Here is a 17,225-nt window from a genome sequence, read left to right as displayed (position 1 = left end):
CTGTCGACACTTGCTTCTCTAATTTAAAGAGCTATCCAAAAATACTCAGAGATTTCATACAGTGTGAGAATGATGACAAGCAAGCAGACCGAGGGTATCAGTTAACTTATCCAAGGGGCATGACTTTCAGAAACAATAACTTTGGTCTTATTTTCATTTGGGGTGAGAGAATTCTGTGTTAACCAGTCTTTAACATCATGCAGACAGTTAAGCAAAGGCTGCAGTGGGACAGAGACATCCTGATTCAAGGGGAAGCAAATTTGGATGTCATCAGCATAACAATGAAAGGGAATGTTGTATTTCCTAAATATAGGAATAAAAATTAAAAAGGCAGCGTGTATGAGGAGAACAGAGCTGGACCCCAAACAGAGCCCTGTGGCACACCACAACACACAGGGGCAGAGGAAGAGGGCATTGCCCAATAGCAACAGAACATGAGCTCTCTGACAGGTATGATTTAAACCATGATAAAACTGAGCCTTTAAGACCAACAACGTGTTTGAGTCTCCATAAGAGAATGTTGTGAACAACTGTGTCAAAGGCAGCAGTCAGATCTAAAAGGACTAAAACAACAGAACAACCTGAGTCTACAGTTAAAAGAAGATCATTAAAAACTCGTAACAGTGCAGTCTCAGGACGAGATTTAAAACCAGACTGGAATGCTTCACAAATGCCACAAACATCTAAAAGGTCTGACGTTGCTTGAAAACAACTTTTTCCCAAATTCTGGACGTAAAGAGAGTTTAGAAATTGGCCTGAAGTTAGAAAGAACATTAGGATCAAGATTTCTCTTCTTAATAATGCCTCTGATGTCTTTTATGTTGTGAGATTTGAACATTCATGTGCTGAGGTGTTCTTTCTGTTCTCAAACCGATCTCCCTTTAGGGGCTCAGTCTGGGTGGGTCTTTTTGCTCCTCGTCTTTCCTCGTGTATTGTGTATTTCCATTGTTCTAATTCTTCTGACCGGTCATCCCCATGTGATGTTTGTGCAATGTATGTATGGCTGGAAGGGTAAGATGGCGCTGGACTGCTGGCAGCCTTTAACCCAATTTCCTTCTGGATCAATAAAGTTCATCAATCAATCAGTCAAAAGTGCAGGGGGAACACAGGAAAAGCATAATAACTATAATGAGGGCTAGAATACAAACAACTTTAACTGAGAGCAGAACCCAGATGACTAAAACTAAGAAGGCCTAAAAATTTAAATACTTAGCAGAGAGAGAACATTGAGGATATCATGAACAAAGGACTAAACACTGAGGCTAATTACTAAGCTGACAGAAAATGATAAGGGACAAAGTAAAGGGACCAGACACGAAGCCTGTGAAACCAGCTTCCAGTTTGGATTCAGGAGACAGACGCCCTCCCTAGTTTTAAGTAGAGATGGACCGATCCGATATTACGTATCGGTATCGGTCCGATACTGACCTAAATTACTGGATCGGATATCGGAGAGAAATAAAAAATGTAATCCGATCCATTAAATATAAAAAAAACACCTCACAAAACTTGCGACACGGCGTAACTCGGCTCATAACCGTAGCATGTCGGAGCAGTGTGCCTCGCTACCAAACCAGCATTTCATCTCCGAGGAAGTTATCCCAGAGAGAAGTAAAGCAAGTGTGTAAGTTCATCTCTGAATGTTTGTAAAGCGTTCCCACGTTAAGCTTAACAACCGATATATGGAGCGACTGCCTCTCTCCCTCCCTCTCCTGCCGCTACTTCAATCGTGAAACTGTTCAATGATCAGCTGATCGGCTTTTCTGTCGCGAGTCCGTCTCTCTTCTTTGTGTAACGGAGTTAAAAAGACATCTGAAAAACATGCACTTACCTGGTCTTAATTATTATTTTAAGTGTGAATTTTATCATTTTTGTTGTATTTTATTTTGAAAACCCAGAAACCGGATCTCACTCTAGCGTTTGGAAGCTGCTAAGGCTTCCGCTCCTCACAGCGCGCGTTTGCACTGTGAGGGTAAGTTCTGTAATGAAAGGCTCTGGCATTTTTATGGTTTCTGGTGTGACTGTTGATACATAAGTTGTACATGTCGATGTATATAGGTTTATATTGATGTTAGGATGTTACTGTGTAACCGAAAACAAAGGGTGGTTGCTGCTGTTCCAGGCTGGACTACTGTAATTCTTTATTATCAGGATGTCCTAAAAACTCACTGAAAAGCCTTCAGCTGATCCAAAATGCTGCAGCAAGGGTACTGACAGGGACTAGAAAGAGAGAGCATATTTCTCCTGTTTTGGCTTCCCTTCATTGGCTTCCTGTTAAATCCAGAATTGAATTCAAAATCCTGCTCCTCACATACAAGGTCTTAAATAATCAGGCCCCATCTTATCTTAATGACCTTGTAGTACCATATCACCCCATTAGAGCACTTCGCTCTCGCTCTGCAGGCTTACTTGTTGTTCCTAGAGTATTTAAAAGTAGAATGGGAGGGAGAGCCTTCAGTTTTCAGGCCCCTCTTCTGTGGAACCAGCTTCCAGTTTGGATTCGGGAGACAGACACTATCTCTACTTTCAAGATTAGGCTTAAAACTTTCCTTTTGCTAAAGCATATAGTTAGGGCTGGACCAGGTGACCCTGAATCCTCCCTTAGTTATGCTGCAATAGACGTGAGCTGCCGGGATTCCCATGATGCATTGAGTTTTTCCTTCCAGTCACCTTTCTCACTCACTATGTGTTAATAGACCTCTCTGCATCGAATCATATCTGTTATTAATCTCTGTCTCTCTTCCACAGCATGTCTTTATCCTGTTTTTCTTCTTTCACCCCAACCGTCGCAGCAGATGGCCCCGCCCCCCTGAGCCTGGTTCTGCCGGAGGTTTCTTCCTGTTAAAGGGAGTTTTTCCTTCCCACTGTCGCCAAAGTGCTTGCTCATAGGGGTCATATGATTGTTGGGGTTTTCTCTGTATTTATTATTGTGCTATCTACTGTACAATATAAAGCGCCTTGAGGCGACTTTTGTTGTGATTTGGCGCTATATAAATAAAATTGAATTGAATTGAATTGAATTAAACAGTGTTTCTGCCGTTTTATGCTCTTTGGCAGTAAGCGTTTGTCGGCCCCCAGTGGTTGCTGCGCATAGCAGGAAATGTGCTTGACTTACTGTTTTTCTGTGCTTTTGTGATGTTGTTTTACATTGTAGGAGCTACAATAGCGGGTACCACCAGAAGACATGTTAAGTGTTTTCTGTCTTCTGCAGGTACGTGAGCTTGTTAACAGTCATCTTGTCTGTAAAGCACAAGCAAGTAAAAATGTAATGCGCTACTGTTAATTTGTCCACTAGAGGGAAATGTTTAGCCAGTGATATTTCTGTTATCCTGTTATTTTGTGTTATACGATTGTGAAATGTAATTTTTATAAGTTGTAAGATGTCTTTTTGTATTCAAGTACGGTGTGACAGACTGTAAAATGGAAGAAATTATTATTTTCCATCTTTTCTTTATTAAGAAGTAGATTGTAAGTCTGTCAACACAGCGCGCGTTTGCACTGTGAGGGAGCTACAATAGCGGGTACCACCAGAAGACATGTTAAGTGTTTTCTGTCTTCTGCAGGCATGTTTGCACTGTGCAGAATAAACCGTGAACAGCCAACCTTTCTGAGCGTCTGTGATTCATGAAGAACGGAAGCGTTACATTTGTTTTTGGCCCACTTTGCACCAGAAAGAGGAAACCAGCGGCTGAACAACAGCAGCACGTTTAAGCTTGATAAACTGTTGTTAGAATTTATTTAATATTACTTTCTACACCAGGATCCTTTTCTACGTAGCTGACGGCTGGTAACTGTGCAGGGGCGGATCTAGCAAAGTTTAGCCAGGGGGGCCGATAGGGCATGAACAGGGAAAAGGGGGCACAAAGACATACTTTTCTTTCTTATTCTCATTTAAAATGTCTATTTCCACGAGAGAGGGACCAAGGAAGAACCTGACTTTACCCATGGAGTGTTCTTAGGGGGAGCTGGCATTTCTAGAGAGGGTCAGAGTAATGTTATAAGTGTGTGGTGACCCTTTTTAAGGGTCACCAAGAGAGGGAGTATCGAGAATAGAAATATTTTCCTGCTATTATTTGCTGCTATTTTTCTAATCATCATTACCATTTCATGTTAATAGTGATGTTGCTTTCACAGATGCATTCAGATGTTCAAATATATTGGTATTATATCAGTCTTTATTACAAGTCCAGTTATAACCACTTCGAACTGTTGAGTTGAATCTATAACCCGAAGTGCTTTGGAATGTATAATTTTAATGTTTATGCAGACTGCAGGGTGAAAGAGTAACTCTGTGCTAAAAAAAGACAGGAAGTTATATGTCTTTGAAGTTGCAGGCTTCTGCAGAAGTGAAACCGAAAGCAGAGCGAGCGCAAGCCAAAGAGTAGGGGGTTTATTCAGTAGATTACATATATAGTTCCAGTTAGGTTATTATATGTAGGGATGAGCCTCTGTTCTGGTGAAAGGTCAGAAGTGTAACGGGTGGGATGTGAGAGCATTTAAGGGCGAGACATATACATACAGACACAAATAGTGAGAGGTCATGACACGTACGCAGTACACAGCATGCACGCGCCCCCGCACGTGCACACACACACAGATAGACTCATTTAGGTAAGAGTTTATAACTGCAAAGTCGAGGCGTACGTGGTAGTCTGTTACAGGAAGTCCACCTGATGTTCGGGGAGATAAGGAGGCGCTCATGGAGCGACAGCGAAGGCGGGCTGACAGGAAGCATCAGCCATCGACACAAAGATGATGTTCTATGTTAAAAGTCATTGTGGTTTTGGAGTGACGTATTTCTGCCTAGTAACAGAAAAGGGGGCTGTACTATCTTAACCCCATAAAACAGTTGTCTGAATATGGTAAAGACAGTTCAACACTGATTGGGTTGTTGAACTCACACATGTGTTCATTAAAATGCCGTCTAAATTGCACACGCCTGGATCTGTGGTTATTTATGGATTCTTCTCTCAACATTGAACCCTAACACTTTTAATAAATAATTATCTGAATCTTACACCCAAAGTTTTAATCTGATGTAAAATGTATAGAAGTCCATTACTCTATATAGTAACTGCTAAGTCTAATATACCCTAGTAAGCTATAGCACTTTTTCCTTTGGGAAGATACCATCTGTGAATTCTGCAATTCTGTTGAAGAAAGATGTTGAATCTATTTAATTATTCTTGAAAAATAATTTATTTCTGTGCATTTTTTTTCACCCTGCATCAAATTAAAATTGATTACGTCGATTAAGCATCATCAGGTGGAGGGTGGGGGGTGGTTCCTATTTTTTTTTTTGCTGGGAGTTTGCAACCCTATTAGTTGGTTGCTTAATATTTCTACTAAGTACTCTTTAAAATACCAGAATAGGGAGGATTAAGTTTATTAGATTGATCAGTATTGCTGAACTATGAAATATTTTGGGTGCAGTGTATTTTTACATACAGGTATAACAGAATAGCTTTAGTGTTGTTGTTTATTTAAACTTGAGTATGAACTTATACAAAATGCAGCAAGATATTAAAAAACAGTTTTATTGATTAAAAATACACTATATCGGATTCATATCGGTATCGGCAGATATCCAAATTTATGATATCGGTATCGGACATAAAAAAGTGGTATCATGCCATCTCTAGTTTTAAGTTTTGCTAAAGCATATAGTTTGGGCTGGATCAGTATTTATGCTGAAATAGATCGAGGCTGCTGGATTCTCATGATGGACTGAGAGTGTCTTCTTCAGTCATGATGGGTTTTACGACAGTAGTTTTTTAGCAAACACACAAAAGTCTGGTCATGTTCAACTTTGTAGTAAACCCAGAGATAACTCACCAGATAAATGACATCCACAGACCCTGGAGACTCTCCCACTATTGTGTAGTTTACTGATATGTCTTCTTCTGTGTCACAGGGCACTGCTTTATCGTTCGTCTGTACCTCTAGAGAGCTGATTGTTTTAATATCAGGAGAAGACGGCTGGGACATGGATAATATGTGAAATCCCCTGTCATAGAATGCAGCTCTATATCTTGGGTAGTCCACTGTTGGTGTCAGGCTTGCCTAGTTGAGGATAGGAAACAAAAATTTAAAAACTTAATCTAAAAATAACATTGGTGAATAAGGCCATCTTTATAAGCAAGGCAAAGGTGGAGGAAGATGAGTCATAAACTATTTCAGTATTGCAGCTTATTACTGTGGGAGGTATTTGGACATTTGCAGCCTATCAGAAACCAATTGTGGCTTCAGGCTGCTGTGATGGCTGCATTAAATTACACATTATTTCAGTGTGTCAGCTCACATGGAGTTGGATATCCTGGTCAAAGTTATCAGTGCTGAAAGAAAATGAGGCCACACCGTTGCTGTCAGTTGTCAGATTTTGTAGTGAGCGTGTTTGTCTCATTTGTCCCGTGAACAGGTAGACCGGTGCGTCACAAACTGGTGTATTATTGTGGTACACTGCTCTGACCTGTTGAAACACACAATGCTCTATCAATGGAAAATACAAATAACATAAATGTGCTTTGTACGACAAACTGAGCTGAAAACAACATGTTAGGCTTACTTTTCCTTCCACATTAGATCCCCGTTCCCAAACCTTGGGCATGTTAATGAAAGACACTTTTCCAAGGACATAAGAAATCCTGATTCTCTTCTCTTGAGGGTGTGAAATACCTGAATGTAAAAACATTCATGTTATAATCCCGTGAATCCCTTTTTGGTTAAATACACATTGATGTGTCATTTTAAAGAAATAAAAAACCTTGCCTGTTCCCTCTTCTTCCACTTTGGCCCTGATATCCAGAACATCTTGAAGCACCTTTTGGTCAACTTTAGTAAAAATTGACATGTTGAAGGAAAACGTTGCACAGCCAGTCTTGTCTGCCTGGAAAGAACAATAAAGAAAGAAAATCACTGCTGTGTGCGATACAATTTTACTAGAAATAAACCAAAACTAGAATCAAATCTCACTCACAATTGAATCTATAAAAGATATTAAAAGTTCAAACTATGAGATTTTACAGAATCATGAAAAATATGAGCTTATTTTGAATTTGATGAAAGCAATATGCTTAAAAAATGTAGGGTGGGGGGACAAAAGTCTGGAGGGGTCAGTGTTACCAAACTAACACAGCTGAAGGAACATTTTGCAACTGATTATGTTACCTGGCAACAGGCCTCTGTTCATAGAGAGGCAGAGTTTCTCAGAAATACAGATGGGCGGAGGTTTACAAATCTGCAATGGACTGTGTCTACAAATTGTAGAACAATAACAGAATAATTTCATTAATGAAAAATTATCAAGACGGGGAATATCTCATCATCTGCAGCGCATAATGTCATCAAAACATGCAAAGGATAAGGCTGAAATCCACTATCAGATGGCTGCAGTCTCCAGGCCCTCGGGCAGCAATGCATGAAAAACTGTCATCATTCTGCCAGTCAGATCACTGCATGGCCTCAGGAACACTTTCACAAATCAATATCTGCACACAAAGTTCACCGTGCCACCCACAAACGCAGGTTAAAGCTCCATTGCGCAAAGAATGGTCAATGGTAACTTTATTGTCCCTAACGGGAAATTGATTTGCAGTATGTCCGTACAAACAAACAAACAGACAGCCAACACATCACATACACACACCAAAATAATATAATATAATGAGAAAACAACCTAGATTTTTCATCAAAAAAGTGCAATGTGCAATGGCAACAACACTCATGGTTTAGTGTTATTAGCTATGATAATAGCAGTAGGTACAAAAGACAATCTATGTCTCTTTGTCTTCACTGCAGGACTTTATAATGACGATCAAGCAGTTGAAAGTCATTAAAGAGAGGATGATCTGAACACAACAGGACAGAGGTTTCCTTCCTCAGCACCTGCCTGTTATTAAAGTCCACAAGCTGGACCTGAGACCTCCCTGAAATCTGACTAGCCACTTTAACTAGGTTGTTAAGTCTGGTCTTATTATTTAAGGACATATTACCGTACCAAGCAATGATACAGAAGGTTAAAACAGATTCAATTAAACTTTTATAAAAAAGAGTCATCACTTCAGATGAAACATTGAAACCTCTCAACCTTCTTAAAAAGTACAGTCTTTGTTGAACCTTTTTCACTGTAGCAGCAAGATGTGACTCAAAGGACAGAGTCTTATCAAGAACAAGCCCCAAATACTTATAACTTTCCACCAGTTCAATGGCTGCACCATTTACCACTGTTAGCACAGGATGGGGGGATGTCTTCCTGAAGTCAATAACCATGTCCTTGGTTTTCAAGGTGTTGATCATTAAGAAGGACCGATCACACCACGAAACAAACTCATCCACAACAGGCCCATGGGAATCCTCTTCACCATGAAGGAGGCTTACAATGACTGTGTCATCTGCATATTTAATGAAATGCCTGTTGGCCTGTACACTGCGACAGTCATTACTGTACAAGATATACAGTAGAGGAGAGAGACAACAACCTTGTGGTGAGCCAGTAGAAGAGTTCAGCTGTTTGGAAAAACAGCCGTTTACTCTCACACACTGAGATCTGTCAGTTAAAAAGTCTAAAATCCAACCAACGAGATTAAAATCAAGTTTAAACTGGTTAAGAAGCTTATCAACTAAAAGATGTGGCTGGATAGTATTAAAAGCTGAAGAAAAATCAATAATTAAGAGCCGAGCATGAGCTTTGGCGCCATCAAGATGGCGATAAAGGAAGTTCAACAGAGTGACCACTGCATCACCAACACCTCTACGAGGCCTGTATGCAAATTGTATTGAGTCTATAAGCTTCTCTACTTACTGCAGGATTTCCTTCCTGACAAGTTTCTCAAAGGACTTCATCACTAAGGATGTTAAAGCGACCGGCCTAAAATCATTTAATGATGTAGGTTTTGTGGTCTTAGCAACTGGAGAAATAATTGATTTTTTCCATACCTCTGGAACCTTCTGTTGCTGAAGAGATAAAAGAAAGATGTAATAAAAATACTGCATAATTGCTCAGAGCATGTTCTAAGCACCTGGCACACATATATATCAGGACCTGGACTTATTTTAGTCTTAGTCATTTTAAAAGATTTTGCACCCTTCTTTCATCAAAGAACAAAGCTGAGGGGCCCCTGGTGTATTCCTTGAATTATAATTATCATTAAATCTCAAATAAAATCTATTCAGCTCACTGGCTAACTGAGAATCTGAACTAAAACCAGGGAGACTTATCTTATTACAGTCACTGTAACAGTGACCAGTCATGTGTTTCATGCCTGCCCAGGCAACCCTTAAGTTATTGCTACCCATCTCCGCCTCTACCTTATCCTTGTATTTTATTTTGAAAAAGCTTTTTTCCTTTCATGAATCAGCCTCATAAGAGCTTTTGAAGACCATGGTTTGTTATTAGGGAAAAAATGCACAACCTTTGAAGGGATAATCATGTCTCTGCAAAAGGAGATCTAGCTGCAGACAGTGTCAGTGAGTTCATTAATGTCTCTACATGATTCTATAAACACTGACCAGTCTGTACAGTCAAAGCAGCCCTGCAGGGCTAAAGAGGCGTCGTCACTCCAAACCTTTATGTGGTGTTTCCTCACTTTCTCTCTTCTCAGCACAGTCTTGTAAACTGGCAGAAGATGCATCGTGTTGTGATCCGAGGATCCGAGGGCGGGGCCAGCCACAGATGTGTACGCACCTTTTATGGAACCGTAACATAGATCCACAGTCTTATTGAAGCGTGTGGGACAGTTCACATACTGATAAAAACTGCTCAGTGTTTTCTTCAAGTTGCATCGATTAAAGTCCCCAAGAACAATATTAGGTAGATTGTAGTGAGTGGATGACGTTGGAGATGGTGTCAGTCGCATTCTTAGGATTCGCTTTAGGATGGATATAAACGACGGTGACGTTGGTCTGTGGGAATTCCCTCGGCAGATAAAACGGCCTCAAAGACACAGAGAGGAGTTCAATTTCAGGCAGACACACTTGTCTACAAACGGTCACGTTTTTACACAATTTCTGATTTATATACAAACACACCCCTCCTCCTTGAGATTTCTGGGTAGCTCCGGGGTCTCGATCCAAACGTATGGGAAACCCGAAGCCATTTAGTTCCAGAGAACAATCAGGGTCAGAATCCTTGAGCCAAGTCTCTGTGAATGCCATCAGACATGTATCCCTGTAGTCACGTAAATGTGCGACATTCAAATGCAGTTCATCCAATTTACTCCTCAGAGACTGCACATTAGCCAGGATTATTGATGGTAAAGGAATACAATTGTATCGTATTTGCTTCCGCAATCGCTGACGTAGGCCTCCCTTCTTACCCCGCTTCCTAGCTTGACTCTGTTAAAAACAAAAGTGCCCCTGTGGTTACTGGATAATCCAGAGCTGGAAAACACTGGAGGGTGAAAAGAGTCCAGAGACGGGCCTTTCCACCGAAGATCCAGAAGAAACTCCCGTGAGTATGTAATTGTTTGAGAGTAGCAATGACTCCAAACAACCGTCAGGATTGCCAATAAAACCATGCGAAATAAAAAACCCATCTTCATTAAAAGAAGTTCCACAAAGCACAAGCCGATGCTGTAGGATTTCCTCAGGCAAAAAAAAAATATATATATATATAAAGGAATAAAAGAATGAAATAAAATAAGTTAAAACACTGACACTGACAGAGAGAGACAACCTGCTGGTCGCCGCAAGAGCAGCGCCCCATGTATGTCAGGGCGCTGCTCTGAAGAAGTCAAATGTGAATGTGAAACGCTGCATTCTTTTCTGGGCAAAAGCTCATTTAAAACGACAAAGTGGAAAACTGCTCTGTGCTCAGATGATTCAAAATCTGAAATTCTTTTTGGAAAACACGGACGCCGTATCCTCCACAACATCCCAAACATGCTTTGGAACTGGGCCTGTATAGCAGTATGACGGTATCACCTCACAAAACCACTGTATCATTTAAATTTCCCAGCAGTATCTCATTTACATCCTTAAAATCTCTGTACTACTATATATACATTATACAGTACTGTGAAAATATCTTCACCCACTACCTTTTTGTGTGTTTGTTTGTTGGCTTCCGACTAGCCAAACTTTCTTGGGATTTTTTAAAATGGGCTTGAGCAGTTTGTGATGAGACTTTGGCAGCTTTTACAGTCATTTCCAGTTCAGTCCCTGTACCTGATCATTCTTAGAGAACTTTTTTTCATTCCTTTATTTGGATTAGTCATTTTATGTTGACCTATGAACCATCCAAGCACAACAAGGACACCTGCCTCAATGGATTATTGTTTCTACACATAACAGACAACTTAGCAAAGAACCAGTTTGAACTTTATCCTATTGTCGAGCAGCCTGTTGCAAAAACACATCCAACAACAGCGGGGCTTGAACTCATGAAAGCTTGCCTGACAGAATTCAGGCTGCATTTCCATTTGTGTTTGCATGTTTCAGTAAACCACTGTAGCTATTTCCCCCACTTTTCAGTTATTTATTTGTACCAAATGTTTGGAATCATGTATGATTTTCGTTCCACTCTCACGTGTACACCACTTTGTATTGGTCTTTCACGTGGAATTCCAATAAAGTTGATTCATGTTTGTGGCTGTAATGTGACAAAATGTGGGAAAGTTCAAGGGGTCGAATACTTTAGCAAGCCACTGTACTGAGACTCGACTGTACTCTGTGTTCGTGTTTTTCTCTGAAACAATAAGTTCTGTTGCAGCAGCCTTTCAACGCCTCTCTCTGTCTCTCGCTAGCAAAGTTGACCCACACAACAAAGTAAAGCTAGTTTTCAGCTAAGAACCCGACACAAACCCGACGTATTAGCCAGAGGTCCCTTTACTACTGTCGGAGTCGCTGACCTGTTTTATAAACGCGCGGAATAGTTTTCTATACGAGATCGCTGCAAAAAGTGCAGCCTTACCTAATGTCCACCTACTGTTACTCATTTATATTAAGATTTAAAAATCTAGTTGGTATTGGTATGGTGAGTAGCCTTCAGTAATAGTAATAAAACACACAGAAATAGTACATTCATGTAGTAGTAAAAAGAATGATAAGTTATTAAGTAATCCAAAGTATTCAGAATACGTTGCTCTCATTGAGTAACGTATTCTGAATATGTTACAAAATACATTTTGAGGCATGTATTCTGTAATCTGTAGTGGAATACATTTTAACCTTCCCAACACTGAGCAGTAACTCAGTAAATCAGTCTAAATTGTTCAAACTTAAAACAGGAGCTGAATCTTTGGATATGTGTATATTCATTCACTTTGTTTAGGTGTCGCAGTCTGATCAGAGTATTTTGAAGTTCTTTTGTGTAACAGACATAATGAGACACACCACTTGCCTTAGCCTTACCAGTAATGCTAATCATCTAGCAGATATTAGAAACACCATCACAACCTATGCAGCCTTTTAGGCACAACAATAACCACTTCACTCCTTTGGAGCTGACACGTCCATCCAAGAAAGATGAGATATCACAAAAAATTCAAATCCGTGGATGAAACAAGTACGAGATGATGAAATGTAGGGAAAAAAGTGAAGAGAACATACGGCGCCAGTTCATCTGGGTAGAGCAGGCAACCCGTATGCTGTAATGCTAATGCAGTGGCCTGAATGTACCCAAAGTATCAGGGAAAAAAGGTTAGAGAGAAATAAAACCATAACTGTACCTGCTTTGTCTCTGTGTGGCAGGGTGCACTTATCTGCAATAGGGCCAAATCATCCTCACTGTGCACCGATACACCATGGAAAAAGTACTTAATAGGTCTGCACACATTGACTGTAACACGTCCTGGTACAGGCTGTCCATACGTGTACCTGTTTAAAGAAAAATACATAAACATAGTGAGTCATTTGCTCTCCAAACTCCAGATTTTCAACAACACATAATTTGTCCTGAAAGAACTTTGCCTTACTTTGCACACACTTTAGCTTCAATGTCTTCCTGCCCAATACTCACTTCTTCAGATATATTTACTGTCACATCAAATTTGGGTAAAACTGGGGAAAAATATGAATGTCAGCATTTGCACTCCATTACAACAAAGAATTTAAGAATAAATAAGACTGACTTACCATATTTCTCCACTTTAAAATTGTGAGATATTTTCCTCTCACCCATTGACACAATGATCTGGTACGGTCCCTCACGGGCCTCAGTGTCCAAGGAGTAAGAAAGCTGCAGTATTCTGCTATTGGATGTTTCATTTAGCCACTGTCCAATCCTGTTACTATTTGGATCCTGTTAAATCAAATGACAGTGACAGCTACTACACAGGTGTAAATACAGTACCAACTAGATTCTTTATTTTCTTTTTCAACAACATTAGAGCTAAAACTGGACAATATAAATTTAGAGGACTTAAAATGACCTGTCTTCATTTGTAACCAGCTTTGTCCCCTTCTAGATGTGAAGCACTTGTTTATAAATGTTTAAAAATTAAGTGATATAAAGAAACCTAAGCTGTAATGACAGGGAAGCTGTGGCTGTGTTTGTGGAGTAATTAAATCAAGATTATTATTTTGATTTAATCACTGTCATTTTATTTTTACATGTGGGGCAGTGACAGAACAGGCCCCTGCACGGTGTGTATTACATACATGCAACCCAATTTGTCCAAGTTTTAAACCTTGCACTGTCAGTAACTTGGAGTAATACTGCAGAAGCAGTGTGTATGCAAGCAGTGAGCAGGGAACCTTCAAGTCTGTCTGACTGCATGTGTTCAGTGTTGTGTTGATGCATTTACAAGAGAAGTAAAAGCCTTTTCTGGAGTCGCCCCCTTACCTGAAGTTCAATGACATCATACTGAAAGAAAGAGCAAAAGGAAGAAAGACAGGTGGAGTTAAGAAACTGTTCTCCAAATTCCAAACAGCATTATTAATAATACTGTTTAAAAACTCACCAGCTGATTGGCAGGTCGCATTTTATTATCCATCGTAACGACTCTGAAATTCACTTTGAGAAAAATTGAGAGGTTACCTCTGTTTCTCTCTTTATACTTTAAAACAAAGTCACTGCTACTTATCAAACATAGATCTGATTGGTTACCCTACACAGCAAGCCAAGAGAGATCTCAGATAATGGACTAACATGTATAAGACATATACGTATATCTAATTTATTGAAATTGAACTGATATTGCTAATTTATATTTTAATTAATGACACATTTAATTCATTATTTAATTATGTGCTTAATACATTTTGGCACCCGAGGCCCTCCATATTCTTCCCTCACGATTTTTTTGTACTTTGAATTCCAAAGCCATGTTCAAACATATTTATTTTATTATGAAGTTTTAAAAATTAAAACCATTAAACTGTCACATAAAAAGAATTTGACTCAGACATGATTTATTTTGTGCTATCTGTCCCCGTTTACAAAGTTAAGCTGAATTACTGTCTAATTCTCCATCACAGCAGCAGGTCTCAAACTTGTGGGATTTTTTTTCCTTTTGTTGTTTTTTAAAATACCATATTTTTCGGACTATAAGGCGCACTGACGATGAACGGGTCTGAAACGTGTTTGTTTTCATACATAAGGCATACTGGATTATAGGGCGCATTAGTCATTATTATAAGATAAGATAACGTTTATTAGTCCCACACGTCGGAAATTGGTTTTGTTACAGCAGAAAGTGGACAGTGCAAAGTTACATAGCAAAAATTATAAGGCGTTTAACCTGGTATTGTGGATGGATTATCTCAGTTGTTCTCCTGACTGAAGTTTGGGCCATTTAAAGCATCTTTCCATGCGATTGCATTTGTCAAAAACCATCAGAAACTTTTATTGAGCGGAAAAAAGTTAGCGTTCATCCTACAGCTTCACTGTGTTTATGTTATGCTAACATAGCTGTGTCGCTAGCGATCACATAGCACATCATTATATACCACCTAGCCCAACTTCAGTAACCCTACTAACATCACTGCTGTTTAGTTTTCTGTCTTCATTTATGTTGAAAGTGATAGCAGAGCTTTACGTTTTATTTTTATCCAGAAATCTCTCAGTCAGAACATGCTATATCATCTTTAGGTAGCTAGCAAAACTAGCGAGCTAACTTCCTGCTAACTTCTAACTCTGTTAAATTTAATAAATTCTGTTGTCATGTATTCCTGGATGTTAAACTTAATTGTTACACCTGGTAAAGCAGCAACACTGACCATTTTATTACAGATGAAAGAATTTAGACAGTTTTTAACTCTCAGTGATGCTGCAGTGTTCGTTTGACTTTAGGACCTGAAGAAGACGGCGTTTAGGACCCAGATTAGACCGAGTCCGCAAGGCTTCTGACTCTTGTAGCCGTAATTCTCCAACAATCCATCAAGCGGTGCGGCTTCGTACCTTACCAAAGGCGTACTAAAACATTTTTTCACACATTTTTGAGAAAAAGAAAGGATTTTACGTGCGCCTTATAGTCTGGAAAATACGGTAGTTATGTTCAAAGATGGAGTCGGATTTCAAAGTGCGAACAAACATCTCGGTCGATCGACCGTATTAAATATCTTGAAAAACATTTGCTATATGAAGCAAACATTTCACATCAATCACTGTATGTGTGTCCAAATTTTGGACCACAAAACTTGTTCCACAAATTGGAGATGGTGGAGCAGCTGGCTCATGATGATGGAATTTGAATGAACTACATGTCATATATAACATAACAACACATTGTTACCTTTTTGTCCAGGGAGGTAGATGGGTTTGTCTGTTTGGATGAATGTGAAGGGATCATACGCTTGGATCATCACTTTTGTGACTTGTTTGGAGTAAAATGTGTCTCCTTGTACCTCCACCTGAAAATGTTGCACCTCCTTTTGTACCAAAGGAGCCTGTGACAGTGGGATATTGTAGATAGTCGTTAAAGCCAATAATGCTTACGATAACAACAAATGCATTTTGTGGGTGAAAGTGCTGGTTGCGGACCTTAAACTGAACACAGGTTTGAAAGGCCTCATTTGACGTATGTGTGAATAAGGTCGTGTTCTTCTCTCGGGACTTCAAAGTGACAGTCATGACCAGAGTCCCACTGGGCTGTCGGAGAGTTGCACAGAATTTGGCCTCAGCTCCAGCTTCAATAACTGCAGGAATGGCCACCAGGTACTGGCTGCATACAGCATCGCATATACAGCAATTACTGCAGTGAACAACTCACACAGACAAAAACAGGCTGAAGACAAACTCACGGTTCAGCCACCGCTTGATCCACATGCATCCAGCTCAGGAGGACACACAGAGTGCAGCTCAGGATCCAGAGACGGTCCATGACTGGTTGTGACAATCCTCAGTGTCAGCTTCTGCTAAATATCGGCTGATCGTCCCCACCCACATACACTGTTACAGCCACGTGTTTGAAACGCACTCATGTACTCTGATCTCCACAAAGTCAATCACTTACACATTTACAAAATCCCAATCCTGCTTTCAGCACTGAACACTAAACTATAGACAACAGTAAAGTTTGTCATTCAGTGTAAAACATTACAGTAACATACAGTGCTCCGAGGTGATGTTTCTAAATCAGCTCCAAGTTTAATGCGGCTGTTACAAAAAGTTATTTCTGTTTCGAATGTGCCTGTTTTACTTAATAATGTGCATTTTCTTACCGTCAGTGGTGGGCTATCCCACTGTAGTGTGTAACTACTGATATTCTCTAAAATCACTGGGAGTTAAGTGAAGCCACCAACACTGACCTTTACCCAGCGTGGGATGTCTGACTGCCATGTTTGTGACGTCATTTCTCGGGAAAGACTGAACAAACGTTTGTGTAGTGATAACAGGCTCAAACACAACTGATGGATTCATCAGTGATGTCACAGACTGTTATATTTGCTTAAAAGACGAATATAACAATGTTTCTGTAAGAATTAAAAATGAAACATGTTAAACAGCTTTTGTTGCACTTTAGTAAACACCACAGATCATGCTGAGTGTGGATGGATATGTTTTCTCATTTTTAAACCGAGACATAAAACTGCTGAGAATGAGTCATTATCTCTGACCCTCCGGACCCAGCAGTATTACCCCATGTCATTCTATTTGCCTTATTTGATTTGCCTTTACGGGAAAAGGATTTTTATTTGTTCTGTCTTACTAATGTGCTGCAGTGGGGCATGTTTAAACACACATACAGATGTGTTCATCCTTATTAACAAATCCAGAATATAACAGAAAAAACAGTTAACAGCACTGAACCCATGAAGGACTGAAGTCTACTGATATACTGAATATC

At 39.7% G+C, this 17,225-nt stretch overlaps 1 protein-coding gene across 1 annotated transcript in view; it reads right to left on the bottom strand.

Moving 5' to 3' along the window:
• LOC116310079 (alpha-2-macroglobulin-like) overlaps positions 1 to 16,615 on the bottom strand; it is a 46,356-nt gene extending 29,741 nt beyond the window's left edge. Inside the window, exons 1-13 of the mRNA XM_039609205.1 lie at positions 16,600 to 16,615; positions 16,180 to 16,304; positions 15,920 to 16,100; positions 15,672 to 15,825; positions 13,899 to 13,951; positions 13,781 to 13,801; positions 13,072 to 13,237; positions 12,912 to 12,996; positions 12,666 to 12,813; positions 6,769 to 6,886; positions 6,566 to 6,675; positions 6,302 to 6,469; positions 5,836 to 6,063 (exon numbers count right to left, since the gene is read on the bottom strand). Coding sequence (XP_039465139.1) covers positions 5,836 to 6,063; positions 6,302 to 6,469; positions 6,566 to 6,675; positions 6,769 to 6,886; positions 12,666 to 12,813; positions 12,912 to 12,996; positions 13,072 to 13,237; positions 13,781 to 13,801; positions 13,899 to 13,951; positions 15,672 to 15,825; positions 15,920 to 16,100; positions 16,180 to 16,259 — 1,512 coding nt within the window. The 5' untranslated portion in view covers positions 16,260 to 16,304; positions 16,600 to 16,615. The remainder of the gene's footprint in view (positions 1 to 5,835; positions 6,064 to 6,301; positions 6,470 to 6,565; positions 6,676 to 6,768; positions 6,887 to 12,665; positions 12,814 to 12,911; positions 12,997 to 13,071; positions 13,238 to 13,780; positions 13,802 to 13,898; positions 13,952 to 15,671; positions 15,826 to 15,919; positions 16,101 to 16,179; positions 16,305 to 16,599) is intronic.
• Positions 16,616 to 17,225: the final 610 nt, after the last annotated feature.

Source organism: Oreochromis aureus, linkage group 3, assembly GCF_013358895.1.
Source record: "Oreochromis aureus strain Israel breed Guangdong linkage group 3, ZZ_aureus, whole genome shotgun sequence".
Classification (NCBI taxonomy): Eukaryota; Metazoa; Chordata; class Actinopteri; order Cichliformes; family Cichlidae; genus Oreochromis; species Oreochromis aureus.
The sequence above is the reverse complement of the archived record's forward strand: the minus strand, read 5'-3'. Positions and strand labels throughout refer to the sequence as shown.